This window comes from Triticum aestivum, chromosome 7B, assembly GCF_018294505.1.
Source record: "Triticum aestivum cultivar Chinese Spring chromosome 7B, IWGSC CS RefSeq v2.1, whole genome shotgun sequence".
NCBI classification, from domain to species: Eukaryota; Viridiplantae; Streptophyta; class Magnoliopsida; order Poales; family Poaceae; genus Triticum; species Triticum aestivum.
In genome coordinates this window covers 34,280,528-34,297,062 of record NC_057813.1, presented here as the reverse complement: position 1 = coordinate 34,297,062, position 16,535 = coordinate 34,280,528, and the positions used below count along the sequence as shown (strand labels likewise).

The 16,535-nt window shown below is 43.1% G+C and overlaps 1 protein-coding gene and 1 non-coding gene across 8 annotated transcripts; one reads left to right on the top strand and one right to left on the bottom strand.

Annotated features, from left to right (window-relative positions):
* The first annotated feature begins 1,099 nt into the window (after nucleotides 1-1,099).
* Nucleotides 1,100-8,102, top strand: LOC123160037 (uncharacterized). 7 transcript variants are annotated; one of them, XM_044577858.1, is made up of 11 exons: nucleotides 1,100-1,262; nucleotides 1,766-1,826; nucleotides 1,954-2,010; nucleotides 4,615-4,735; nucleotides 5,453-5,520; nucleotides 6,072-6,212; nucleotides 6,900-6,941; nucleotides 7,037-7,069; nucleotides 7,328-7,461; nucleotides 7,599-7,697; nucleotides 7,780-8,102. In XM_044577858.1, the coding sequence occupies exons 4-11, from the start codon at nucleotides 4,641-4,643 to the stop codon at nucleotides 7,906-7,908; spliced, it is 741 nt and encodes a 246-aa protein (XP_044433793.1). In that variant the 5' UTR covers nucleotides 1,100-1,262; nucleotides 1,766-1,826; nucleotides 1,954-2,010; nucleotides 4,615-4,640; the 3' UTR covers nucleotides 7,909-8,102. The 7 variants fall into 7 exon arrangements, with proteins under 7 accessions (XP_044433793.1, XP_044433791.1, XP_044433797.1 ...); XM_044577856.1 differs by having other exon boundaries at nucleotides 4,611-4,735; XM_044577859.1 differs by having other exon boundaries at nucleotides 1,159-1,262; nucleotides 1,774-1,826.
* A 367-nt stretch (nucleotides 8,103-8,469) lies between these two features.
* On the bottom strand, nucleotides 8,470-8,551 carry TRNAS-AGA (transfer RNA serine (anticodon AGA)). The gene has a single exon. It is a non-coding gene; the product is annotated as a tRNA-Ser (tRNA).
* Between the last annotated feature and the right edge of the window lie 7,984 nt (nucleotides 8,552-16,535).

Genomic DNA, 16,535 nt, shown 5'->3' with positions numbered 1-16,535 from the left:
GCCGGTTTGGATAAGGGCCCTTAGTGGTAGCGCTTGTCCGTAAAAAGCGCTACTGCTAAAGTCTATAGCAGTAGCGCTTTCTAAGGAAAAGCGCTACTGCTAAAACCAATAGCAGTAGCGCTCTCTGTAAAAACGCACTACTGCTAACGCTAAGCATGTAAAAAATTTCAAAAATACATTGGTCATCAATGATCTTTTTGTGTAGAATCTAAATTGTCAATAGGAATCTTCTCCGGTTTAAGAATCGGTAAAGATTCCTGTTGCGGCCACAGATCCTACACATAGAGTTCAATGAAGACCAAGTGGTTGTGATAGTTTGAGAAGCACCATATTTAAGGTGGTAAATTTTTTGTTCTCGGAGCGAGGTGGGACTAAACTTTGGTCTTATTAGGAGGGACTGAATATATCATTAGCGTTGGTAAGGGAAAAGCGTTGTTGCTAATATCAATAGTAGTAGCGCTTTCTACCAATGAGCGCTACTAGTATCCCTAATGCCTGGAACGGTCTGTCAGTTTTAGTAGTAGCGCGTTTCTAGGTCCAGCGCTACTGCTATGCTCATATTAGCAGTGCTTGTAGTCCCCGAGCGCTACTGTTAAGTAGTAGCAACACTTACTATTTTACAGCGCTACTACTATGCTACTGTGTATAAGCATTTTCCTAGTAGTGGATAACCCCTTCATGGTAACATTATCTTCCACTCCGCCCCTGCTCCCTCTTGCTTTACATAGACACCCTCCTCGTCCAACGTTGTCACTGTACCTCTTCGGCCACCGCCAGGCATTGCCAGACGTCCGCAGCCCCCACCTATGCGCCCACTCGCCTTGTACTACAACGTCATCCACCCTTGATCCATCCGTAGCTAGGTACCCTCCGGCTCCTTCTCGACGCCGTTGATGGCGGGCACCAAGTCCAGCAGGTGTTCGATCAAGGATGTGTTTGGTTGCAGGGATATCCTCTAAGGGACATGGATAGCCCTTTTATCCAGGGATGCCACATGTTTGGATCCGAGGCGAGGGAGGATAGGGGCAACCAGATGCCTCGAATATTCGCCAAAAACGGGGCTGGGGTCACCCGCGAAAAACGAGCGGGTCGCGGCAGCCACCCCGCGCGCGCGTCGCTTCGTCCAGGCGCGAAACAATATTTTCGCGTATTGACCCCCGCTCACCCCTCCGCGAAACCCTCACTTACCCCATTACTCATCTCTCTTCCGTGAGCGGCGGCAACAGCGGCGGCGCCGCATCTAGCAGAGAGGCCGGCGAGAGGTGAATCCTCCACTCTTTCCCTCTCTCCTCCTTTCTTTCTATCTTCCCACCTCCATCAATCGTGTGTGCCGGTTGGTCGTTGCGGAGGGTGTGCATGGGGGCGACGTTGGCTAGATTTGAGGCGGCGGCGCGACGGCTGGGGGCTTGAGGAGGCGCGAGCGGCACCAGGAGGCCACCCATGCCCACCGTGGGGAACCTGGCCATGGGAGGAGCTCGCCACCAGGGCCTGCAGGCGGAGGTGGAGAAGGACTCCCCGACGAGCGGCGCAAGTGCACACGGGAGCTTCTCCACGGCGAGCGCAAGTGCATCCGGTGCCGCGCTCGGCTGCATGTGCACGGCTGAATCCGCTCGGCTGCATTGGCGTGTGTGTGTTCTGAAGTTTACTGTTGCAGACTGATGCATAATGTTCATGAGTGTGTGTGCTAGAGTCTGCTCATGTGTGTGTGTACAAGACTGATCTATATTATCTGTTTTTTGGTGGGAACTGATTGTATATTATCTAGTGTCGCAGGATATTTCAAGGTCACCGTGAGCACATCTGGCAGCACAACTCCTTCAATTGAGGTAACACATACACCCCACTGTCTAATCTCCTGTTTCTTTTTCTGAAATATTCCGGCGTGCAGGGGCTGGTAGATGCGTGGTCTCTGCTCATGTGTAGTTCATTGATTGATTTAATTTTCTGGTGCAGGAGAGTTGAAGGCCACCGTCACTACATCTAGCAGCACAAGCACAACTACAATCTGAGGTTATTTCTCCCCTAAATCCTATTCTGTTCTTTAGTAAAATGTTTAACAGCGGAAAAAGAATGTTAGCTTTGGCTCTAAGTAGTTGTCCATTTGTACACATACGGTGTGCTATTGAATTCTTGTTTAACAGTGGAAAAAGAATGTTGGTTTTGGTTCTAAGTAGTTATCCATCTGTTCACATGTTGGTGTCATTTGTAGTCATGCATTGTAGAGGGACAGAGATACTTGCTGAAATTCTTGTTTTGTTCGGTCTTTCATTATGTTCAAAAATGCTTGCTGTAATTTTTTTCTTTAAGCTCAAATACTTGTTGTAATTAGTATCTCAATGTCCAAACAATTGCTAGAGCACACTTTAGGACCCTGGCTGCTTACATATCTTCTAAGTTCCTAACTATCAATAGGTCTGACATGTCAGCAAATGGGGGAATCACTAGACCTATTAACTGTACAAATAGGGATTCTAGGAAAGGGACTTCCATAAAAATTTGGTCAGACAATACAATACAGAGCAAAGGAACCAACACTGAGATATTCAAGGAGAAGAATGAACCAACCTAATTCCTGACGGAACTTTACAAGAAACATTTTTCCGGCATCAACTAGCTCCTCATATTGCGTAACCCTGTCGACGATAACAACACGCATATATATATGATTAGTACAAAAAATTCACAACCACAGGAAAAATATATAAATAAAATCACAACAGAAGTGTATATGCAGAGCAAGGGAACACATGCTAGTTATATCCTACAAAATCAGCTGGACATATATCACCAAAAAATGTTCTCCAAAACACACAAAACAAGGGAGTAATATATCGTTCCTTCCAAATTCAAGTCAAGTGACAAACTGAAACTAATGGCATAAAGTCATAAAATAAAGTTCACACACAATTCAAAGGGAAATACTAGACACGACTCCTTGAGATGGCTGATGCTTGTTAGCACATTGTTGTTCCAAAAACAAGTGGATTGTTCTACTAGCAATTGTAAATGAAGTTACAACACAGTTATAGATTGACAAGTTTTCAGTTATGAAATAGCATCATTTTCGAAGATTAGATAATAATTATTTTGATACACATGTACTGCGACATTTGGTGAAAATCTATATACATGTACTGTGACATTTTAACTGAGTTACCCGATGTCAGTACTAAATGTTGAAAACTTTCTGTCGATATCTGGTTCTCTACTCCTACCAATTGTGTCGTCGAACCATGTTAATTCACAATGGGCTTTTGTTTCCAACTATAGCTCCGCCAATTCACTATGTCCACTTCAAATGGTGAATCAATCAAGTGTATGGTATTAAAAAGATTGAGGCCATTAATTACTTGGTCATGAAATCAAAGAAGCAACGCCGAGCTTCCTCCTTGGACATTGGCGCCAATGTCCAAGGAAAAAAAACGAGCAAACGGCCCAGTCGTCCCGACCCGCAGCACAACAGGCCAGCAGGACCGACTCCTCTGCCCCAACGCCTGCTCGCTCTGTCCTCTCTCCCGCACCAGCCGCCCCCCGGCGGACCCGGACGCCCCGCCGTAGCCGGCACGTTGCACCCTTCCCCGCCCTCCAACTCAAGCCGCCTTGCCTGCAAGTGGCTGCGCGCCTGCGCCCTGCTGCTGCTGCCGCGCTGGAGCCGCCCACCGCGCCCAGCCACATCAGTCTGCCGGGCGGCCGGCGGTGTGTAGGCGTGCACCCTGGGACCTGGGGCCTGGAGACGTGCAACATAACAAGCTAGCAGCTGGGAGCTGAGCAGCAGCCTGCAACCACTTTTTTGCAGAGTCGATTTGCGGTTTGTCCAGAGCCGAAGGTGAGATTGAGGTGGACCAGGTTGCTAATTGTTTGCTACGTAATTGCTATCCAGAGCACGAATGATGATCCCAGCTAGCTAGCAAAAATAATCAAGAGCAAGTTGCTAACTACTACTCCCTCTGTCCCATAATATAAGAACGTTTTTGGCACTACACTAGTGTCAAAAACGTTCTTATATTATGAGACGAAGGGAGTACCTCTGTACCGAAATACTTGTAGTTGAGCATTTCAGTACAGAGGGAGTAATGTCGAGTACAATACATGACCTGATGAACACATACACATGTATATAATTTTGGTGTCAATTTTTTTAAGGTGGATCACCCTGTTTTCAAACCCTAGATCCGCCGTTGGTCATAAGCGCTTAGTTTTTGGCCCGGGGTTCGCTGCAATCCTGGCTCCGATGAAGCTGACTTGTCCGTGCTCTTGAAGATCTGTGTTTGTTGTGTATAGGGATGTGCGCTTCGTCGCCAGGACGACGAGTATGCCCACACCATATCCGCCGAGGAGTTCCTCGCAGCGCACCCAAACAATGTGCTGGAGAGTAGCGGTCCAACAAGGGCATATTAGTATATTTTTGTATAGTTTATTTGTTTTGTATTTGTTGTTTTGTATTTGTAAAGACGTCTTCAACATATATCATCAAATCAAACAATTAACTTTGAATATTTCATCAAAGACTGACTAACTTTGGATATATATGATCAAAGATCCACCAACTTTGTTATAGATCATCAAATTCCTCCAACCTGACTTCTATTTCTTTTTCCTTTTTCTTTCAGTCAGATCTTTTACCGGTTTAGCTGGACCTTATGGTGGATGAAGCAGCAGTACATCAGGTGTCCCCGTTGTTGGCGCCAATGTCCGAGGAGGAAGCTCGGCGCTGCTTCTTTGATTTCATGACCAAGTAATTAATGGCCTCAATCTTTTTAATACCATACACTTGATTGATTCACCATTTGAAGTGGACATAGTGAATTGGCGGAGCTATAGTTGGAAACAAAAGCCCATTGTGAATTAACATGGTTCGACGACACAATTGGTAGGAGTAGAGAACCAGATATCGACAGAAAGTTTTCAACATTTAGTACTGACATCGGGTAACTCAGTTAAAATGTCACAGTACATGTATATAGATTTTCACCAAATGTCGCAGTACATGTGTATCAAAATAATTATTATCTAATCTTCGAAAATGATGCTATTTCATAACTGAAAACTTATCAATCTATAACTGTGTTGTAACTTCATTTACAATTGCTAGTAGAACAATCCACTTGTTTTTGGACCAACAATGTGCTAACAAGCATCAGCCATCTCAAGGAGTCGTGTCTAGTATTTCCCTTTGAATTGTGTGTGAACTTTATTTTATGACTTTATGCCATTAGTTTCAGTTTGTCACTTGACTTGAATTTGGAAGGAACGATATATTACTCCCTTGTTTTGTGTGTTTTGGAGAACATTTTTTGGTGATATATGCCCAGCTGATTTTGTAGGATATAACCAGCATGTGTTCCCTTGCTTTGCATATACACTTCTGTTGTGATTTTATTTATATATTTTTCCTGTGGTTGTGAATTTTTTGTACTAATCATATATATATGCGTGTTGTTATCGTCGACAGGGTTACGCAATATGAGGAGCTAGTTGATGCCGGAAAAATGTTTCTTGTAAAGTTCCGTCAGGAATTAGGTTGGTTCATTCTTCTCCTTGAATATCCCAGTGTTGGTTCCTTTGCTCTGTATTGTATTGTCTGACCAAATTTTTATGGAAGTCCCTTTCCTAGAATCCCTATTTGTACTGTTAATAGGTCTAGTGATTCCCCCATTTGCTGACATGTCAGACCTATTGATAGTTAGGAACTTAGAAGATATGTAAGCAGCCAGGGTCCTAAAGTGTGCTCCAGCCATGGTGCCAAACTGCTAAAGTAGAAACCTTCATCATTTGCTCTCACAGATGTCAACATTTTCTACTAGCATTTCTTGTACTGTAATACTGAACAAAGTGATAAATTGATTTCGTATTTCAACAGTTTTATTTGGTAATTTCTTGAAGCTGTAATTTTTTTCATGAAGTAAATTTCTGCTCTAAGCTTTGGTGAATGAAGCGTCATTTGCCAGTTAAGTTTATGAATGCATAAAAATCTTGCTTGGATTTCTGAACATTATTGTGTTGACAGATACTGCACAGTCCCCTATTATTTTTTGCACTTATGTTCAAATTCCATGACTCACTTATGTCAGAGCATTTTCGAAGACCAATGATTCCCATGGAATCGGATGCTGTCAGTCAGTTAGTCAAATCTAACTACACTGATCGACTGAGGTCCTATCTTGAAGCAGGCTGCCACCTTCAGCACCAAAGTATCCGGAATATTAACCAGTGTAAGTTAAAAGTCACATTTCCTGTGCCTGAGTGTATCGTGTATCTATAATTCTGTAGTGGAGAGCTGCTGTTTAATTATTAATCTAGCAGATATGTTTTTCCATTTGGATTTCTTCCTGGTGGTCTTTATATCTAGGTGATTAGATGAAGTTACACTGCTGTGCGTATGTAACTCACAGTACAGAAAATGCCATGCAGAATACTACAATGCTTCAGCTTTTTTAGTGTGCTCGCGGGAACAAATGGGTAGGCCCTCTTGTGAAACCCACGATGCTGAAGTATTGTGCATGGTGGTTACTGTGGCAGCAGGGCACAACTGCAATATCTATATTCAGGTTTTGACCTATTAGTTTAATTGTAAGGTTATTGATAGAAGATCTGATTATATTGGAGTGTTAATTATAGAGTTTGAGCTCAGTGACAGTGGATAGATTCTGATTGTTAGGGAAAATACCGGCTCTGTTGGAAATCAGCCAGAACTCATGGTACCAAAAGATATTATAAATTCTAGTAACTCTTTGTAACACTAGGATGTTGATATAGGACCCTAGTATATTATGCATGATTCTTATCTTTGGACATGTCTATTTGGCTGAAACTAGTATCTCCCATTTGTAATAAACATATTTACATTTAGTCAGACCTTTATAACTATTTTTGTCTGATAATAGAGTAAATTTTTGCAGTACAATCTTGCGAGGAAAAACTTGAGGACCATATAAATAAAGGTAGCTACATCTCTCTGTTGGAGTGTGCCGGTGTCACATCATTACTGCATAACTTATTCTATGGTCTCAGAAAAGGTGTTGTTACTTAACTGCAGTAAAACAGCTGCGACGGTCGAATTTATTCAGAGGCATGCACACTCGTCTTTGTTCGAACTTTTGCATTTCCTCGTTCCTTCTCCCTTTTCCTCTTTCTGAAAGACACACGGTACTTACCAGTAGAAGCATTTTCTTTCACTGTCACGTCCTCATTTTAGTGTGCACAACAATGAACCTTCACGTTCTCTTTTCGTGGATATCAAACTTAAATTCATCATTCATCTGCTCATGCCTTACTAACTGGCCCGTGCTGTCTAATATTTTTGTGTTTTCCACTTTATTTTGCCCAGCTAAAGTTTTGATTGAAGAACTTGAATGCCTGGCCGAGGATGTTTATAGCACTACGCTAACAGCCAGCCTTAGTATCTTAGAAGCTTCAGATTGCTTTGATGATGATGATAACCTGCCAGCAGATTCTTGTGAGGTGTGAATTCTATTTGCAGTCTCTTCGTCCCATGCTTTATTACTTCAGCCTCGAGTTTTTTAGTTCGTTAAAATACTATGGCCTGTAGGAACATTGACTAAGCCTCACCCAAAAATGTTGGCACCATATTTTACCAGGATGAAGGGCAGTCTGTGGATCCGCTGGACAGCGCAGTATCTTACTCGAGCGTTATGATTCTGGTTCACAATATGTTAAAGTTGGATTATTCGATGCAGGTTCGCATAGAAGCATCTACATGCCACTACTCTCTGTTTACTTTTGGTTGCTATTTTGTGACAGAAGTTTGCTATCCTGCAGGAGAAGATAGTCAAGGCACTGTGCCTTAAAACACCATCGTCGGAGCTAGATGGCTATTGTCTAATGTGGGACTTGCGGCCGTACATTGATGACAATGTGATGCAGCTTGCCTGGAAATTCATTTCGTAGAAGCGGAGCGGACCACGCCTGACGGTAAACTAGTGCCTGATGGACAATGATTCTGCTGCAAGCATTGTTATGTGGGGCTAGAAAGGGCCCCGCCTAAACTTAAAGGGATATGTATCCCCTATTTACCCTTAGCAGTTTAGATCTTTTAGAGATATTTCTTGATTCCCAAGTTGGTTATTTCCTAATGTTTGTTAGTTCGGTTTGGCCTCCAAGTTTGTAAGTCAACACCCCAAGCTAAGTCAAATATTGAAATAGGCGGGAAAAAAATGTGATTTTTAGAAAAAAAATTCGTGGAATAACGATCTTAACTAAAATGATCCATGGAGTAAAATGTAAACATAAATTAAGTAGATTCTCCCACAAAGGTGAAGAAGCAAGCACTCCTGCTAATCTCTTTGACTGAAATGCCAATCTCGTCACCCACACAACACCAAGTGACACCCCACGCTAAGTCAGATATTGAAATAGACGAGTGAAAAAAATATGAGTTATAATCTTTTTGTGTGGAATAACACTATTAACTAATAATAATTTGACCAAACATTTGACAAAAATCAAAACCGTGGTCGGCAGGATTCGAACCTGCGCGGGCAAAGCCCACATGATTTCTAGTCATGCCCGATAAACACTCCAGCACGACCACTTGCGAGAATATTTTCTTTTGTTACCCTAAAAGGGGACAGTACCAATCCACCGCTATAGTTAAGTTTTGTCTGAAATCAAAGTACCTCTACTTTGACCAAATGTATAAAAAAAACCAACATTCACAATGCCAAATTTTACAAAGTTTAGTTTGATAAATTTAATACGCGGAGTAAAATCCGCTGTGTCCTCACCTCCAGCGCCGCCTCCTCTCGACCACCGCTACGAATGGATGTACGAGTACACCGACCTCTAACCTTTAATCCTCTCCCCCCTTGCTTCCTCCCTCTCTCTCGCCCTCTCTCTCATGGCCCTTTGGCTCACGCTCACCCTCTCGTTTGCTTTCTTCTCCACATCAGTTTCGACGAATGGACGAACCCTGTCGTCGCCGCTCTCTCCGATGCCAGGGACTGTTAGGCTGCTGACAATGGAGAGTATCATATATTGGTATCATGCATATGATACCCTCCATCCACGAATAAGTGTACATCACCTTTTGTCCCGAGTCAAAGTTTTAAAATTTTGAGGAACTATATAGAAAAGAGTAGTAACATATATGACATCAAATTGGTATATTATGAAAGTATATTTCAAAACGGATCCACTGATACTAATCTAGTGTCATAAATGTTGCTATTTTTTACCTATAAAATTGATCAAAATTTTAAAACTTTGACTTAGAAAAAAAGCGAAATGTACACTTATTCGTGTACGGATGGAGTAGTTTGACATGCATGATACTACTTAGAGCATCTCCAGCCGCTCGCCCTCCCAGGGGCTAGAAAAAAGCGCCGCTTGGGGGCGAACCGGCGATGTTCTCGGCGTGGGGGCGATCGGGTTCCCAACCGCCGCCCTCAGACGCACTTTTTGTAAATACTTTTAAAAAGACATTCGGCCAAAATTCGGCAAACACGACATAGATTCGGCGATATTTAGGCGTTCCACGGTTTTTTACATATAGAAAACATAAAATCTAATGAAAAAAGAAAACAACGGCCTGCTGCCGCGCCTACAGGTCGAAGAACTTGCTGAAGGCGGCGTAGTCGCCGTTGCCGCCGTCCTCCTTCTCCTTCTTCACACGTCCGTCCCTGCTGGACCCCTGCCCGGGGTTGCTCTAGCGGACTAGTTTGGCCGGCGGCGGCGCCTCGTCGTCGCTGTCCTCGAGGACGACGACGCCTCCCTCGTTGCGGCCACAGCGCCATGCGGCGATCTCCTCTAGGGCGCGGCGCTGGCGCTCCATCTCCAGCCGCACCTAGTCCTCCCGCACCCACTTCATGGCGGCCTCGTCTTCGAGTGCGGTCATGCCAGCGTGCTCGATCTTCACGGGGGCGAGCCCCAGCTCCATCTTTGGCTTGACGAGGCGGGATGTAGGAGCTGAGGAGGCGCGGCCGCCCTCGTTGATGACGAGGGCGGCACCGCGGGTGCGCCGGACGAGAAGCGTTTCCACGGGCTCAGCCTTGACGCTGACGAGCGCCAGTGGCCCGAAGGAGTGGGAGGAGGATCGGGAGTAGTAGGAGGAGGACCCGCCCAGCATTCGCCTCGGCAGCCATGGTCGCCGTTCCGGTGGGGGGCCGGGGCCGCCAGTTACTCGAGCGACGGATCGTTGCCTCCCTAGAGGTACTCGAGGATGGCATGGAGCGTGCGGCCGGGGCGCCCCACCACAGGCGGCGACCGTCGCTGTTGTTGCGCCCCCTTACCACCAGTGCGTTGTTGATGGTGACAAGCCGCTCCGCCTGCCGGCGTTCAAAGTACGCCCCCCACGCATCGTGGTTGCCGACGTTGTAGAGGGCCCGCTCCTTCCCCGACAGAGAGACCCGCACACGCTCAATCTCGGCGTGAAAGTAGCCGGGGTGTTCGACGTCGGGCAACGGGGGGACCGGGACGCCCTCGGCGCTGAGCTTCCACCGCCCCGACGCACGCATGTCGGGGGGCGCCGGGTAGTTCGCCTCGTGGAGGAGGTGGGCTTCTCGTTCATGCAGAGAGTGGCGGCCAAAGCTGCTGGCCGCCGCCGCGTCGCCGGAGAACCGTTCACCCATCAGCTGAGCGTGCACGCGATGGCTAGACGGGGAGAGAGGGAAGGGCGTCGGCGGCAAGAGAGGGTGGCTGCGGGTGGGTGTGTCCACCGACAAGGGAAGGGGTGGATTTTATAGCGGCCGGGGGGGGGGGACAACGTGTGTACGCGTGGCGGGAGGGGGCACGTCGCCGCACTGCGCCGCCCATGAGGGATCAATGGAAGGCTGACTGGCGATAGCCTTGGCATTGATTCCTAATACGTCTCCAACGCATCTATAATTTTTGATTGCTCCATGCTATATTATCTACTGTTTGGACTATATTGGGCTTTATTTTCCACTTTTATATTATTTTTGGGACTAACCTATTAACCGGAGGCCCAGCCCAGAATTGTTGTTTTTTGCCTATTTTAGAGTTTGGAGAAACAGAATATCAAACGGAGTCCAAACGAAATAAAACCTTCGGGAACGTGATTTTCTCACCAAACGTGATCCAGGAGGCTTGGACCCTACTCCAAGGAGTCAAAGAGGCGGTCACGAGGGTGGGGGGCGCGCCGCGCCCCCTGCCTCGTGGGCCCCTCGGTGCTCCACCGACGTACTCCTTCCTCCTATATATACCTACGTACCCCCAAACGATCAGATACGGAGCCAAAAACCTAATTCCACCGCCGCAACTTTCTGTATCCACGAGATCCCATCTTGGGGCCTGTTCCGGAGCTCCGCCGGAGAGGGCCGTCATCACGGAGGGCTTCTACATCATCATAGCCCCTCCAATGAAGTGTGAGTAGTTCACCTCAGACCTTCGGGTCCATAGTTATTAGCTAGTTGGCTTCTTCTCTCTTTTTGGATCTCAATACAATGTCCCCCCTCTCTCGTGGAGATCTATTCGATGTAATCTTCTTTTTGCGGTGTATTTGTTGAGACTGATGAATTGTGGGTTTATGATCAAGTCTATCTATGAATAACATTTGAATCTTCTATGAATTCTTTTATGTATGATTGGTTATATTTGCAAGTCTTTTCGAATTATCAGTTTGGTTTGGCCTACTAGATTGGTTTTTCTTGCCATGGGAGAAGTGCTTAGCTTTGGGTTCAATCTTGCGGTGTCCTTTCCCAGTGACAGAAGGGGCAGCAAGGCACGTATTGTATTGTTACCATCGAGGATAACAAGATGGTTTTTTTATCATATTGCATGAAACTATTCCTCTACATCATGTCATCTTGCTTAAGGCGTTACTCTGTTTTTAACTTAATACTCTAGATGCATGCTGGATAGAGGTCGATGAGTGGAGTAATAGTAGTAGATGCAGGCAGGAGTCGGTCTACTTGTCTCGGATGTGATGCCTATATACATGATCATACCTAGATATTCTCATAACTATGCTCAATTCTGTCAATTGCTCAACAATAATTTGTTCACCCACCGTAGAATACTTATGCTCTTGAGAGAAGCCACTAGTGAAACCTATGGCCCCCGGGTCTATTCTCATCATATCAATCTCCATCACTTTAATCTTGCTTTGCTTTTTTACTTTGCCTTTTACTTTTCACTTTGCATCTCTATACCAAAAATACCAAAAATATTATCTCTATCAGATCTCACTCTCGTAAGTGACCGTGAAGGGATTGACAACCCCTAATCGCATTGGTTGCGAGGAGCTATCATTTTGTGCAGGTACGTGGGACTTGAGCGTAGCCTCCTACTGGATTGATACCTTGGTTCTCAAAAACTGAGGGAAATACTTACGCTACTTTGCTGCATCATCCTCTCCTCTTCGGGGAAATCCAACGCAGTGCTCAAGAGGTAGCAAGAAGAATTTCTGCGCGCCGTTGCCGGGGAGTCTGCGCAAAAGTCAACATACCAAGTACCCATCACAATCCCTATCTCCCGCATTACATTAGTTGCCATTTGCATTCTCGTTTTCCTCTCCCCCACTTCACCCTTGCCGTTTTATTTGCCCTCTCTTTCCCAATCTCCTTCTCTCTTTCTGTTCGCCTTTTTCTTGCTTGCCTTTTTGTTTGCTCGTGTGTTGGTTTGCTTGTTTGTTGCGATGGCTCAAGATACTACCAAATTGTGTGACTTCACCAATACCAACAATAATGATTTCCTTAGCACTCCGATTGCTCCGCTTGCCAATACTGAATCTTGTGAAATCAATACTGATTTGTTGAATCTTGTTATGAAAGATCAATTCGCCGACCTTCCTAGTGAAGATGCCGCTACCCATCTGAATAGCTTCGTTGATTTATGTGATATGTAAAAGAAGAAAGATGTCGATAATGATTTTGTTAAATTGAAGCTATTTCCTTTTTTGCTTAGAGATCGTGCTAAAGCTTGGTTTTCGTCTTTGCCTAAAAATAGTATTGATTCTTGGAACAAGTGCAAAGATGCTTTTATCTCTAAGTATTTTCCTCCCGCTAAGATCATCTCTCTTAGAAACGATATTATGAATTTTAAGCAACTTGATCATGAACATGTTGCACAAGCTTGGGAGAGAATGAAATTAATGATACATAATTGCCCTACTCATGGTTTGAATTTGTGGATGATTATACAAAAATTTTATGCCAGATTGAATTTTGCTTCTAGAAATCTTTTAGATTCGGCCGCGGGAGGCACTTTTATGGAAATCACTTTAGAGATGCTACTGAACTCCTAGATAATATTATGGTTAATTATTCTGAATGGCATACTGAAAGATCTACTAATAAAAAAGTGCATGCGATAGAAGAAATCAATGTTTTGAGTGGAAAGATGGATGAACTTATGAAATTATTTGCTACTAAGAGTGTTTCTTCTGATCCTAATGATATGCATTTGTCTACTTTTATTGAGAATAATAATGAATCTATGGATGTGAATTTTGTTGGTAGGAATAATTTTGGTAACAACGCGTATAGAGGAAATTTTAATCCTAGGCCTTATCCTAGTAATCCTGCTAATAATTATGGAAATTCCTACAACAACTCTTATGGAAATTTTAATAAGATGCCCTCTGAATTTGAGAATAGTGTTATTGAATTCACAAAAGAATTTTAATGCTTTGCTTGAAGAGAAATTGCTTAAAGTTGATGATTTGGCTAGGAACGTTGATAGAATTTCTCTTGAGGTTGATTCTTTAAAGCTTAGATCTATTCCTCCTAAGCATGATATCAATGAGTCTCTCAAATCCATGAGAATTTCCATTGATGAGTGCAAGGAAAGAACCGCTAGGATGCGTGCTACGAAAGATGCCTTTATTAAAGCGTGTTCTTCCAATTCTTATGAAAATCAAGATGAAGATCTAAAAGTTATTGATGTGTCCCCTATTAAATATTTGTTTTGCAATATGAATCTTGATGAAACTGAATATGATCTTCCTTTACCTAGAAGGCGTTCTAAAAATTCGGAGTATTTAGATCTTGATGATGAAATTGATAAAAGTGGGATTGAAAGAAATAAAAATCTAGATGTTGCTAAACCCACTATATTGGATTTCAAGGAATTTAATTATGAAAGTTGGTCTTTAATTGATTGTATTTCCTTGTTGCAATCCGTGCTAAATTCTCCTCATGCTTATAGTCAAAATAAAGCCTTTACCGAACATATCGTTGATGCCTTGATGCAATCTTATGAAGAGAAACTTGAGTTGAAAGTTTCTATCCCTAGAAAACTCTATGATGAGTGGGAACCAACTATTAAAATTAAGATTAAAGATCATGAGTTTTATGCTTTGTGTGAATTGGGTGCTAGTGTCTCCACTATCCCCAAAACTTTGCGTGACTTGCTAGATTTCCGTGATTTTGATGATTGCTCTCTAAACTTGCATCTTGCGGATTCCACTATTAAGAAACCTATGAGAAGAATTAATGATGTTCTTATTGTAACAAATAGGAATTATGTGCCCGTAGATTTTATCGTTCTTGATATAGATTGCAATCCTTCTTGCCCTATTATTCTCGGTAGACCTTTCCTTAGAACGGTTGGTGCAATTATTGATATGAAGGAAGGGAATATTAGATTTCAATTTACATTAAAAAGGGCATGTAACACTTTCCTAGAAAGAAAATAAAATTGGCATATGAAACTATCATGAGAGCCACTTATGGATGGCCTACCAAAGATCGCAATACCTAGATCTATCATCGCTTTTATGCCTAGCTAGGGGCGTTAAACGATAGCGCTTGTTGGGAGGCAACCCAATTTTATTTTAATTTTTTTTGTTTTTGCTTCTGTTTAGGAATAAATAATCCATCTACCTTCTGGTTAGATGTGGTTTTGTCTTTTAATTAGTGTTTGTGCCAAGTTAAACCTATAGGAACTTCTTGGATGATAGTTATTTGATCTTGCTGTAATTTCCAGAAACTTTGCGTTCAGTGCCCGAATTATTAAAACTCACCAGAACATGATAAAATACTGATTCCAATTGCTGCTGATCAATAAACAAATTGCCTAGGTCTTCCTATTTTGGCTGAAGTTTTGGAGATCCATAAGTTTGCATTAGTTACAGATTACTACAGACTGTTCTGTTTTTGACAGATTCTGTTTTTCGTGTGTTGTTTGCTTATTTTGATGAATCTATGACTAGTAAAATAGTTTATAATCCATAGAGAAGTTGGAATACAGTAGGTTTAAAACCAATATAAATAAATAATGAGTTCATTACAGTACCTTTAAGTGGTCTTTTGTTTTTTCTCTCTAACGGAGCTCACGAGATTTCTGTTGAGTTTTGTGTTGTGAAGTTTTCAAGTTTTGGGTAAATTCTTTTGATGGATTATGGAACAAGGAGTGGCAAGAGCCTAAGCTTGGGGATGCCCATGGCACCCCCAAGATAATCCAAGGACACCAAAAAGTCAAAGCTTGGGGATGCCCCGGAAGGCATCCCCTCTTTCGTCTACTTCCATCGGTAATTTTACTTGGAGCTATATTTTTATTCACCACATGATATGTGTTTTGCTTGGAGCGTCTTGTATTATTTGTGTCTTTGTTTGTTAGTGTGCCACAATCATCCTTGATGTATACACCTTTTGAGAGAGCCATACATGAATTGGAATTTAATAGAAAACTCTATGTGCTTCACTTATATCTTTTGAGCTTGATAGTTTTGCTCTATGTGCTTCACTTATATATTTTGAGCTTGATAGTATTGCTCTAGTGCTTCACTTATATCCTTTAGAGCACGGTGGTGGATTTGTTTTATAGAAACTATTGATCTCTCATTGCTTCACTTAGATTATTTTGAGAGTCTTAATAGCATGGTAATTTGCTTAATAATAAAATACTTGGTATTCAAGATTTGTAGAACTTTCTTTTGAGTGCGTTGAATACTAAGAAAAGTTAGATGCTTGATAATTGTTCTGAGATATGGAGGTGATAATATCAAAGTCATGCTTGTAGAGTAATTGTGAATTTGAGAAGTGCTTGAGTTGAAGTTTGCAAGTCCCGTAGCATGCACGTATGGTAAACGTCATGTAACAAATTTGAAACATGAGGTGTTATTTGATTGTCCTCCTTATGAGTGGCGGTCGGGGACGAGCGATGGTCTTTTCCTACCAATCTATCCCCTAGGAGCATGCGCGTAATGCTTTGGTTTTTGATGGCTTGTAGATTTTTGCAATAAGTATATGAGTTCTTTATGACTAATGTTGAGTCCATGGATTATACGCACTCTCACCCTTCCATCATTGCTAGCCTCTTCGGTACCGTGCATTGCCCTTTCTCACATTGAGAGTTGGTGCAAACTTCGCCGGTGCATCCAAACCCCGTGATATGATACGCTCTTTCACACATAAACCTCCCTATATCTTCCTCAAAACAGCCACCATACCTACCTATTATGGCATTTCCATAGCCATTCCGAGATATATTGCCATGCAACTTTCCAGCATTCCGTTCTTCATGACACATCTATCATTGTCATATTTCTTAGCATGATCATGTAGTTGATATAGTATTTGTGGCAAAGCTACCATTCATAATTCTTTCATACTTGT

Bases quoted from the DNA above. Each gene is read 5' to 3' on its own strand.
- LOC123160037 (XM_044577858.1), top strand. From the start codon at position 4,641: ATGGTGGATGAAGCAGCAGTACATCAGGTGTCCCCGTTGTTGGCGCCA. The intron at 6,942-7,036 runs GTAGCTACATCT...ACTTAACTGCAG, and splicing joins TGAGGACCATATAAATAAAG to TAAAACAGCTGCGACGGTCG. The intron at 7,462-7,598 runs GTGTGAATTCTA...ATATTTTACCAG, and splicing joins TGCCAGCAGATTCTTGTGAG to GATGAAGGGCAGTCTGTGGA.